Source organism: Myotis yumanensis, unplaced genomic scaffold (genome assembly GCF_028538775.1).
Source record: "Myotis yumanensis isolate MYYU_CA2020_CCGP unplaced genomic scaffold, mMyoYum1.0.hap1 SCAF_1, whole genome shotgun sequence".
Lineage (NCBI taxonomy): Eukaryota > Metazoa > Chordata > Mammalia > Chiroptera > Vespertilionidae > Myotis > Myotis yumanensis.
Window position 1 is genome coordinate 142,480,293 of NW_027223752.1, and position 12,351 is coordinate 142,492,643.

At 33.4% G+C, this 12,351-nt stretch overlaps 1 protein-coding gene across 1 annotated transcript in view; it reads left to right on the plus strand.

Annotated features, from left to right (window-relative positions):
- Positions 1-12,351, plus strand: part of MALRD1 (MAM and LDL receptor class A domain containing 1) — a 597,781-nt gene that overhangs the window by 228,512 nt on the left and 356,918 nt on the right. Inside the window, exons 23-25 of the mRNA XM_070426883.1 lie at positions 2,535-2,691; positions 6,742-6,852; positions 10,779-10,992. Coding sequence (XP_070282984.1) covers positions 2,535-2,691; positions 6,742-6,852; positions 10,779-10,992 — 482 coding nt within the window. The remainder of the gene's footprint in view (positions 1-2,534; positions 2,692-6,741; positions 6,853-10,778; positions 10,993-12,351) is intronic.

Genomic DNA, 12,351 nt, shown 5'->3' on the forward strand with positions numbered 1-12,351 from the left:
AGATTGGAAAGGGTGCAGGTTGGACTGAAAGGACCCCCTCCCACCATGCACAAATTTCATGTACTGTGCCTCTAGTTTTTATTTATTATTTAGAGAAACTTTCTAATTTCTACATTATAAAGGTATTATTATATTATCTATAATAATAAAAGCATAATATGCTAATTAGACTGGACAGCCAAACAACCTTAGGATGTCTTTCCGGATGTCCTTCCAGATTACTTTCTAGATGAAGCTGGGGTTGCGAGGGCCAAGGCAAGCCGCCGGGATTGCCGTGACTGCAAGGGCATGAATTTCGTGCATTGGGCCTCTAGTCTTTGATAAGCTTCATTGGTTTACCTTCCACATTCCTGGTACAATCTACTTAGAATTTATTATTTTTAAATGCAGTGAAATAGATACCAATTTTTTCTTATTTTCACACATGACTATCTAATTAATTTAGTCCACACTGAAAATATTGTCCTTTCCTTTACTGCTCTGATGAGCCAAACTTCGTAAATCATGTGTACAAATATATGTGGATTTCTTTCAGAACTATTCCATCCATTTCTCTGGCCCATTTGTCTGTCTTTACTCCAATACCACACTGTCTTGATTATTCTACCTTCATAATGAATCTTGACATCTGATAGAATAATATTGGCTATGCTTAGTCCTTGGTATTTCTTTCTTTCTTAGAAATTAAAAATATTTTAAATTACAGTTGACATTAAATATTATATTAATTTCAGGTATACAGTATAGTGGTTATACATTTATATAACTTATGAGGTGATCCCCTCAGTAAGTCTAGTACGTACTTGATAACATAATAGTTATTCTGTTTGAAGCTTGTCCATTTCTGGGAAAAATGTCTATTAAAATTGTGCTGAATCTCAGTGAATATTTAAGTCAATGAATTATTTGTATGTTTTCTTTGTTCTTGGTATCCCTGGATATCTGGAATATTAAGACAAAAGGAACAAAGTTGGAAATGCTTACTCATTGAGACACAATTCAGAAAAATTAATGTAAAAATCCTCTCTCTTAAAAATGGTCTTTGCCCTGGCCGGTTTGGCTCAGTGGATAAAGTGTCGGCCTGGGGACTGAGAGGTCCTGGGTTCTATTCCAGTCAAGGGCATGTACGTTGGTTGCGGGCACATCCCCAGTAGAAGATGTGCAGGAGGCAGCTGATCAATGTTTCTCTCTCATTGATGTTTCTAACTCTCTATCCCTCCCCCTTCCTCTCTGTGGAAAATCAATAAAATATATTTTAAAAAATGGTCTTAATTTATATCCTCTGTGGTTTGAAGGATGCTAAACTCTTAACCACAAATCACTGCTACCATTTATTAAATATATAAGATATACCAGGTACTGTGTCAGATGTTCCACTTATTTTATTTCTCATTTCTATGAAAACCATACATGGAACTATCCCATTTTACAAATGAAGAAACTATGTTCTGAGAGGTTAAATAACCTACCCAGTGTTTGCCCACATAGTAAATTATGAGGCCAGATGCTAAACCCTGTGTCTTTTGCTCACAGTCATATTCCCAGTGCCTTGGACAGGCAAGACTGGAAAGTTTAAATCAATGAATACTTCTGTCTTTCTATTTCCTATTGACTCACATTTCATTGATCAAATTATAAAACTTTCAAAATGAAAAGAGTTTTAATAACTATCAAGTTTAAACTTTATACTATCTAGCATCATATTTAGATGAGAAAGTGGTAAGAAATCTAATTAATCAAAGAAAGAATGCCAGAATGCCCAAATTGTGAAGAATGTATCATAGAAATGTATACTTGAAACCTATATAATCTTATTAACCAATGTCACTCTAATAAATTTAAACTTTTAAGAAAGTTGTGTATTGCCAAAGATGTCTTAAAATTTTATTTTCTATTTTTCTGAATTGACAATTAAAGTAGGGGCATAAACACTATCCTGTATGGCAAGATTACATTGATATTTAATTGTTTCCACCATTATTTCCTTCTTTAATTTGGAGCTAGGAAAGAAAAGACACACTAAAATTATCTACCAACTTAGTAAAACAGACCTAAATTAACAGAGAATAAATTTGAACCTGACAGCCTTTATATCTATGAGAAGAACCCTAGGCCAGTTTCCATTCTGTTTTTTTAATGCTTTATTTATCAATACATATATTTATTTATTGTAATGCCCCTTTTTAAGGTATTCAGTGCTTCAGGGTCTCATTTTAACTTACATGAAAAGAAGTTCTATAAAGCTATTCAGAGTATTGGCAGTATCATTGTAAAAAAATCAACCAAGTTATTACAGATTAGACCTGGTAATTTCAGCCTTTACCATAATCTTCACACATTGCACCAATTGATACATGGATTCAAAATCAAAATAGAAGAATTATTTTTGCTGAAGGTTATGAGTCATCTTTATGCTATAAAACATTGTTATATTCAGGAAAAACTGTAGAATGATAAAATATGATAAATGACAAACTATATTTTGTGATTTTCTGTTTTCTTTATATCTTATAAACACATCATATTTTCCCTAGAAATACCACAGATGGCTGGTACCTGTATGCTGATAGCTCAAATGGAAAATTTGGTGACATGGCTGACATCCTCACTCCTGTTATTTCACGCACGGGACCAAAATGTACCCTGGTGTTCTGGACTTATATGAATGGTGCCACTGTTGGCTCTCTCCAGGTATTGCTTAGATTATAGCATTTTTAAAATTTGTTATATAAATATTCATAATGTATAATTTATTGTTATTAAAATGTAGTCTAATAAATGAAAATGGACAATTATCAACACTTCAACATGGTATGATTGGAAAAATACTTTAGCAGAATTGGACCTGCATGGCTAGTAGGATATATATTTTTTTACTGTTGAATTTATGATTATGGTCTTTATTCTGAGTTTACAGCTTCTGTGTTATACTTGAACAATTTCATTTATATTTCAGTAACAATGTTCAGAGAATAGTACAAATGACTACACACTTTAGTAAAAATTGAATGTGCATCCTTCATGTTGTTATTTATAGTAGTGGTGCTCATTCTCTAGGAGTCTTTTTCATATTGTTTCTTTGTAAAAAAGATTACATGGTTTCAAATTCACAAAAGGTTGCCAGAATCTCACAGACAATATACCCTTACTCAAAGATCTTATTTTTTGTTCATTATCCCAGGAGCATCTTTTATAGGAAAAAAAATCAGTTTAATACAGAATCAGATAACACACCTAGTTGTTATTTCTTTTAGTTTCTTTCTAACTGGAATGATTACTCAATTTTCCTGAGATTTTTATGAGACTGATATTTTAAAAATTGTAATTCAATTATTTTGTTCCTCAATTTGGATTTGTTGAATGTTAAGCATTTTTTCCCCTTTAACATTACTAATATTGCATTCCATTGGTTAGTACATGATGTCAATCAGTCTTAGTACTTCTGTTCCCTTTGTTATCAATAAATATTTTGTGAAGAACTATTTTGAGAGTACGTAAAATCCTGACCTGGATTCAATTTTGCCCACTAGTTTTTGCATTCTTTAGTATTTTAATGGAATTAATTTTACTATGATGATTACCTAATTGTGTTTTTCCAACTCCATTATTTTGTCTATATCTATAGGTTGGTATTATTTTGGAAGAACAACAAAAACAAACCCTCAAAATGTTTTCTCTCCATTTTTAAATCCATTTATTGAACTATATCAGTGTGGATTCATGGATCCTATTTTATTCAATTTCTTATCTGTTGCTTATTTGCTGGTTTTTAAATTGTCACAGATTGGTCATAGGAGTCCCTTTAAGCTGACTTGACTGTTTCCTTGACAAGCTCTTCCATCTTTGAGTATTTCTTTTCATTATGGACAAAAAGACGTTCTAGATTCATCTTATTTTTACACTGTTCCATCCTTGGAGTTAACTATTTCTCCGTGGAGCCTGGGTTTCTTTCAGAAAACTAAGTCCTACAGGCTAATCAGAGAGAGGTTCTGGAATCTGAATGCACATCCTTAGAACCTGTCTTACCATATTGGAAATGCCTTATTTAATATACAGCTTGTATGTAATACGTATAGATACATCATTTACATAGAAGCCAACTCAGTTTTTTAAAGCATCTATATTTTTACTCAGTTTAATAGCTTATATAAAATTTTCCAGAAAGCCATGTCTGAAAAAATAAATTCCAGCATTTCTGAACTGTTTACTGTGAGCAGTTTTAGATCAGAGATATATCCCTAAAGGCAGCCATAGATAAGGACTCTCCCTGTGTTGAATATCATTAATTTATTTACAAAGAAGTCTGTGTTTAGCACATTTGCAAGGAGATTTCACTTGGATTATCTGCTTTCTTTTTCTCAATAAAGAGAGAGAAATATAATTCAGAACAGCTGTTTACTTCTTTCCCAGTAACTTGATTGTAATTTTAATATTAGGTGTTTCCACCTTCCCCAATTTTATTACTGTCTTATTCTAGGCTTTTCCTGGCCATATTAAACACTTATTTTTCCAAATAAAATTTTAGATAAACATATTAGTTCAAAACTGCTGTTTTCATTGGAAACACTTTTAAGTTTATAGATGAATTTTAGAAGAATTGTCTTCTTTATTATAGATGAGACTTCTTACCAAAAGCAATTTAAAAGTAAGCTTGTTTGTATACCAGTATATGTATGTGTGCATGTTTAACAATCTAAAAGTACTGTATTCTAATAGTCTTTTGGATTGAGGCTGCAATTTATCATTTGTTTTACATTGATTTTTAAAAATTATCTTTAGGCAAAACAATACAATTTATTACAAGTTTTCTACTAGAAAAACGAGAATTATTTACCTTCTATATTTTATAATTGAGATGATCTAAAATATGCTTTCATTTTTTAAGATAATATTTTGTATTAGTAGATGCATAACTATCAAATAGTTTAAATAGTAATACATCTGATCCCTATTTTGGTGCATGGCTGAATAACACTACATGTTGCATTACTATGTTCATGAATACATTTTTCTTAGTGATTGGTATATAGAATAATATTCATACAAAGATCTACTCCCTATACATTCTTTCTAGTATCCACAAAAATGATTTTTTAAGAAATTATGTTTTCTTGGTTTCAATAACATGATGAATTTTATAGACTGAGAATTTAGTGATAGTTTTGCTAGGCACATATTATTTAGTAAGTCAAGACTCTAAAAGCTCTACAGCCATTTGAACTTTTATTTTATTTTTTAAAGATAATGAAACCACTAAAAATTACCTTCACTTAAAAAAGTCAACATCATCACAAACCCTTCTAATTAATTCCTTGATTTGTATACATCCTATTTTTCAAAAGTATTATTATAAAACTATAGGCCTGATGCACGAAATTCGTGCAAGGGGCTCAGCCCTGCAGCCCCGGCTGCCTTGGCCCTCACAGCCCGGCTTCGTCCAGAAGGTCCTCCGGATAGTTGTTCTGCTGTTCGATCTAATTAGCATATCAGCTCCTTATTATACAGAATCATTTAAAAAACTACCTGAGCCCATTCTTTTAGAATGTGGACTTGGTTCTGGTTTCCGGAGTTTTTTAATTTCTTCTTTATTGATTAAAAAATTACATATGTCTCCTTTCGTCCCCGCATTGACCTCTCCCCAACCACTCCCACCCCCCAGCGCATACCCTCACACCCCTGGTGTCTGTGTTCATTAGTTATGCTTATATGTATGCACACAAGTCCTTTGGTTGATCTCTTAAACCTTCAGTTGCTCACTTGATGACTCATTTTGTATCATTCTCAAAGAGGAGCCTGATAATTTGTCTGCTGAGACTAATCTGAATTTTCCCTTAGCATGAGGATATAGTACTGTGATGAAAATGTAGTTTCAAGGCTGTGGTATAGAGAGATCTTACTAGCACAGCATGAATAGGTATGTGCTCATATCACCCACGTGTGTTGTTAAAATTAATTGAGCTCTCCCACTGTAATACTGTCACTGTCACAACTGAACCTGAGAAGATGAAGATCAATCTCAAAAGAGTATTTTAGTAAGTAATTTGTGCTTTTTTCAACAATATGAATGTTATTTAATATGTAAAATTCCACTTGTTACTGCTGTCAGATTTTTTTTTTCTGAAAGCTAAGGTAGGTCCTGGCTGGGTAGCTCAGTTGGTTAGAGTGTCATCCATATACCCCTACCTTGTAGGTTCAATCCCTGCTCAGGTCACACCAATGAATGCATAAATAAGTGGAACAACGAGTCATTGTTTCTCTCTCTCTCTCTTTCTCTCTCTCTCTCTTTCTCTCTCTCTCTCTTTCTCTCTCTCTCTCTTGTTCTCTCTCCCCCTTCCTCTCTCTCTCTCTCTCTCTCTTCCTCCCTCCCTCCCTCCCTCCCTCCCTTCGGCCTTCCCTCCCTCTTTCTTTCTCTCTCTCCCTTCTTCTCTCTTTCAATAAATTAATTAATAAATTTAATTTTTTTTAAAAAGCTAACATAGAGTTCTTAGTTAAATGATGCCCAGATTTCTTTGGATTTGAATGACAGAAAATCATGCTCACTTTTATTACACAAAGCTTGTGAGGTGCCCTGGGACATAGTGCTGTATAGAAAACAAAGATGTCTAATGAAAACTGTCTCAGCTTTTCTATCAGGGACTTCATGTTGATATTAAAATAAAGTAAAAACTTGGAAAATTCTACATGTTTAAAATTTATCACGGTAAAACATTTCAGCACTTCATACTTGATTTATCTCTGCAGGTACTGAGCAAAAAAGACAATGTTACCTCTAAATTGTGGGCTCAAAGTGGACAGCAAGGTGCACAGTGGAAAAAAGTAGAACTATTTTTAGGCATTCATTCACAAATACAGGTTTGTAATCCAAGTACTTGGGTAGTAAATTTTGTTGATTTTCTTCTTTAATCCTAGTTTATTTTCTTCATTCATAATCTTGTCCTCCCATTACAATTCTAATGTGTTTTATGAATACATATAGCATTTTCCATAGGAAATTAAAATTTCAGAATGTTCTTATTTCTCCAGTTAGACAAACATGCTTCTGGAAACATTTAATTTTAATGACAATTCTACTCCATTCCACAACCAGTTTCCCATTTGTAAAGAACACCTCCCTCTATTTATAAATACGCTTATTCTAAGAGACTATAGAGTGAGTACGTTAATTTTTCAAAATTTGATTGAAAGGACATATTTTTTAAAGCATATTGTATTGTTGAACCTTATTAGAGATAATAGATTCACTTAATTCTAAAATATTTTGGAGAGAAACAAAATTGTGTGATATATTTATGTTTACTTAGATTATAATACTATTTGGAGGATAAGATATATGTAAAACAATTAAAGAAAAGAACATAGATTAAAATGTTTAAAGTGAAAATAATTATGTGCCAAGATATTTGGTATGGATTTTATTTTTTATGAATTAACAAGAAAGCAAGAGCTCCATGAATGTGTGTGTATGGTTTAAAATTTTATTTTTTGGCAGAATGGAGGTTTTCTTAGAAGATGAGGCAAATATCTATTAGCCTTAACTGCTCAGGGCTTAATTCTACGAATTTAGAATCACTTATTTCTGGATAGAAGATATATTTAATAATGATTACATTTCCAATCTTCTGTATATGCAGTAGAAGTGGCCAATCCTGCTGTTAATATTCAGTGACTGTTATCTACAATCTGATAGATCAGCCCCTCTCAGCTCCTGTGGAAGCACAGGCTAGACACAGCTGTATAAAGGGATTGATACAGCATTATCCCCAATTTCTTGGAAAGATAGGTGTAATAAATCCCATGTATGTTTGGCCTCACTGGAATCTAGTTTTCTAATGGGTCATTTATAGATAATTTAGGAAATTAGTAAGAAATAAGTTCAACCTGAAGAAGTAAATATTAGAAAGCAATTTAATGGCCTTGCACATCCTGGAATATATTATTAAGTGATTCTTCCTTTTAACCTCCATGATCTTTTAACTGAGGCAAGAAGAAGCCTCAGCTACAACATGTAGAAGATTTCATTGCTGCTAGACATAGGCTTCCACTTGAGGGAATGGAATCTTAACTAGTTTTATGTAAGTAGAGTATTTGTATGGCAATATCATGTAAAAAAAAAAACACAATAAAGGGGATGTAATCAAGAGGAATCACATACCAATTTAGCCTTTCCAAAATTAAATATTTCACATATTGAAATTTGTTGTTTAAATCTTTTTGTGTGTGATCCACTCAGTTATTCAGTAAAAACTTATTAGCACCTACTATGTACAAAGCAAAATACTATGCAGTGGAGCGAGAGTGTGAGCTGGCATATTGTCCGTGATTCTTTCATGTTTATGATATCATTTCATTTAGTCTCAGAAAGATGAGTGGCTCTAATTCTTGAGTAAAAGTATAAGATAATTTTAGAAATTACATGCTGATTCAACACTGGGTAGTTCTCAGAGTTTTGTTTGGTAACCTGCACTCTGATTTAAACAGAATCTTTAATTATAATTATTTTTACAACTAGAGCAATCACATACATAACACTTACTAAATGCTAAGTACTATTCTATGAATTTAAAAATACTTCTTTAGTTTTCACAATAACTGTATGAGGTACATACTATTATTACCGCATTTTATAGATTAGAATACAGAAATACCTAGAAGTTAAGTAACCTGCTCTAGTTATATAACCACAAGACAGCAGAGGCAAACTTAAACATAGGCAAGTCATCTACAAGTTCATAATCCAACTGCTATGCTATCTTGTATCCCAAATTTAAAAAAATAATTGATCCTGCTTTCATTCTACCAAAAACTATATCATAATTGCTCTTTTTAAAAAGTTTAATCACATTTAATATTAAAGTCTGTGGAATCTTAACCAACAGTGTATGGAGCATTGTGATATAATTGATGATTTGATCATTTGGACATGACAGGCAACTAAGATTGGATAGTAGATAAACAAGTTAATGTAATAGTAATTGAGTTATCTGATTTCTTATTCACAGAACATTGCATCACGTATTTAAATGTTTAGATGTATCCAGATACTAGAGCACCTTTTTCTATTAAAAGGTTCTATTTACCTTTTAAAAAGTTGTAGTCATTATTAATTTTCCAGTTTTAACACCTTTTAATCACTTCCAAGCTCTTAATAAATCTTATAAATTTATTTTTTCTTAGCACATTTGCTCTGAAGAAAAACAATTTAACCCCTTCATGTAAATTTATACAGGAATTTACATATAAATTGTATGTATGTATGTATGTATTTATTTATTTATTTATTTATATAATGAGAGACACTTGCTTTTCAACTATTCTGTCCACTCATTTTAAGACGAAAGCACCTAGCTTTTCACACAGTAGTATAGAAGCATAACATGTCTTAAAAAACAACAAAAATTATAATAATCTTTTTTAAGAAAAATAATTTTTTATATATATATTTGGTTAAAGGTGTTTGAGTGTTTGATCTCAATAAATATTTTGTGTAAAATCACTGAGGTAACTATTTCTTCTTAACTAATTTTTAATTGTTCTAAATTTACTTTAGAATACAGGACTATTTCTTATGTTAACACACAAATCGATATTTGGCCTGCAGAGAAACTGAATTAGTTTCACTTAGAAATTTGACACTAAACAATGTGTGACTTTTTATGTTCTATGAAACTATGTTCATTATTATTCTAAACCAGTGGTTCCCAAACTTATTTGGCCTACCGCCCCCTTTCCAGAAAAAATATTACTCAGCGCCCCCTGGAAATTAATTTTTTTTTAAATTTTAATAGCAATTGAACAGAAAGATATATGTATTAATGTTTCTACCTTTTTTGTAAAATATAGTGAAGAAAGGTGTAAATTAGAAACATTGAAGTTTGAAATTATGAAACTATTTATTGAACTCAGAATAGAAAGGTAATACAAAAAAAGTTAAAACAAACGCACCTGTGGCCATCACCGCCCCCCTGGATCGCTGCAGCGCCCACCAGGGGGCGGTAGCGCCCACTTTGGGAATCACTGTTCTAAACAGTGGTCATGTCATAAGCTGAAGATAGCTTTTCTGAAAACAATAGTGACTCCTGTTATTTTTCATCACTTCTAGTTCTATTGCAGTCCACATAAGTGGGCGCTCACTACCAAACAATGACACACATGACAATTGTGTTCATCACATACATTAATCAAAGGCAAATCAAAATAATGTGAGTTCCAAACATGTGGCCAATAAAAAAACCTCATGTTATTGAGATTTGATATCTTGGGGTGGACAGATCTGAGGAATAGGAAGAATTGGGCAAAATAGAGTAAAGGATGTGCTTGCGTCTCCTTTCTCTTGGTATATCCTGTGCTTGGACCGGCCTCCTGCTTCCATGTGTGATGAGGCTCTAAGAAATGCACAGGGCTCGTTTGGGATCTGGGAGCTGCAGAGGCAGCAATGATGGGTTGGTGACTCCTGCCTGAGTCCTAGGCCACCTACCCCCCAAATCAACACAGGAGGCAGTGGTGTTGGTGATGCCACTCCCACATTCTTAAGTTTGAGGACAGTACAAATCTAAACGATCCCCAAGCTTCTTGGGTCAGTTTCATTATGCGACGTTTTTGTGTGAGTCAAGTGCTGTATTTAGTGGTTGCTCCAAGTTTTGCATATGATGGACAGCCTAACTGAAACTGATTTTCTTCCCTTCTTCCCTTAATATCTCTCTCTCTCTCTCTCTCTCTCTCTCTCTCTCTCTTTCTCTCTCTCCTTCTCTCTCTTTTCCGCCTTCCCTCCCTCCCTTTAGATTATCTTCAGGGCAAAACGCAGCGTCAGTTACATGGGAGATGTAGCAGTGGATGACATTACCTTTCAAGATTGCTCTCCCCTCCTCAGCCCAGACAGGAAGTGCACTGCTCAAGAGTTCATGTGTGCTAACAAGCACTGCATTGCACAGGACAAGCTGTGTGATTTTGTGAATGATTGCACTGATAATTCAGATGAGACTACCTTCATTTGCAGTAAGTAAAAGTGTTCTGTTTCTAACTTTTGCCTTTATCTCTCACAATCTTACTCAATTCCATGCATTAATTGCTGAACATACAGAGTATGTATATAGCTCAGCAGCTGAGGCAGTTAGGGTCAATCAGAAAAAATATGTACACCCCTCTGTTCATAGCAGCACAATTTATAATAGCTAAGATTTGGAAAGAGCCCAAGTGTTCATCAGTAGATGAGTGGATAAAAAAGCTGTGCTATATTTACACAATGGAATATTATGCAGCTATAAAAAAGAATGATTCCTTACCCTTTGAGACAGCATGGAGGGACCTGGAGAGCATTACACTAAGTGAAATAAGCCAGTCAGAGAAAGACAGGTGTCATATGATCTCACTTATATATGGAATCTAATGAACAAAATAAACTGATAAACAAAATAGATCCAGAGACATGGAAGCATAAAACAGTCTGAGGAATCTCAGAGGGAAGGCGGGGGTGGGTGGATGGGCAGGAAGAGATCAACCAAAGAACTTATATACATATATGTATAACCGTATTGCAGTCAATAGTGTGGTGAAGGCCTAGGTGTGTGTGTACTGGATAGGGTCAATGGTGGAAAAAAGGGGGACATCTGTAATACTTTCAACAATAAAGATAAATTTTTAAAAATAAATACATTACTTTTTTCTCTCTCAACACTTAATTTAGAACCAGAAATCGCTTAAAACTAGATGACGGATTGGTGTGTGTGTGTGTGTGTGTGTGTGTGTGTGAAGGAATTGGAGATAAATTGGAAAACACAGAAGGGAAGCAAGTATTTTCCATGTAAAACAAATTTTTGAAAACACACACACGCACACACACACACACACACACACACACACACAGTAAAACATCCATCAAAACTTATTCATGCAGGGTTATCAAGCCTCTATGCTTGGACGCATTTCAGAGAGTTGTCATTCATTCATGTAAATTATGAGATGTGGTCAGTTGTGAAAAAACCAAAAATGAATGCCCAGATATTACATAAAAAAGGCAAAGTGGTCTCCTAAAGGAGATACATATCAATTATGTAATATTGTTTTAGGAGATTGATTTATAATAAACAACACCTATTAAAATATCCTTAGCTCAATGGGCCATATATGCTCATTCAGGTAAATCTGTAAAATTGTACAATGTAGCCCAGTTGTTGCCTCATTTCATTGCAAATGAGGTGAATACAAATGATCAAAATAAAGTTTGGCAAAGTATTTCACTCTACTAGTAATGATTTCTGTGCTAGAATATTACAGTTTGCCCCTTTTTGATCTCTTGAAACCAAATCTGGTATATTAAGAATAACTTCAGTATAAAGAGAGCTCACAGTTATATAA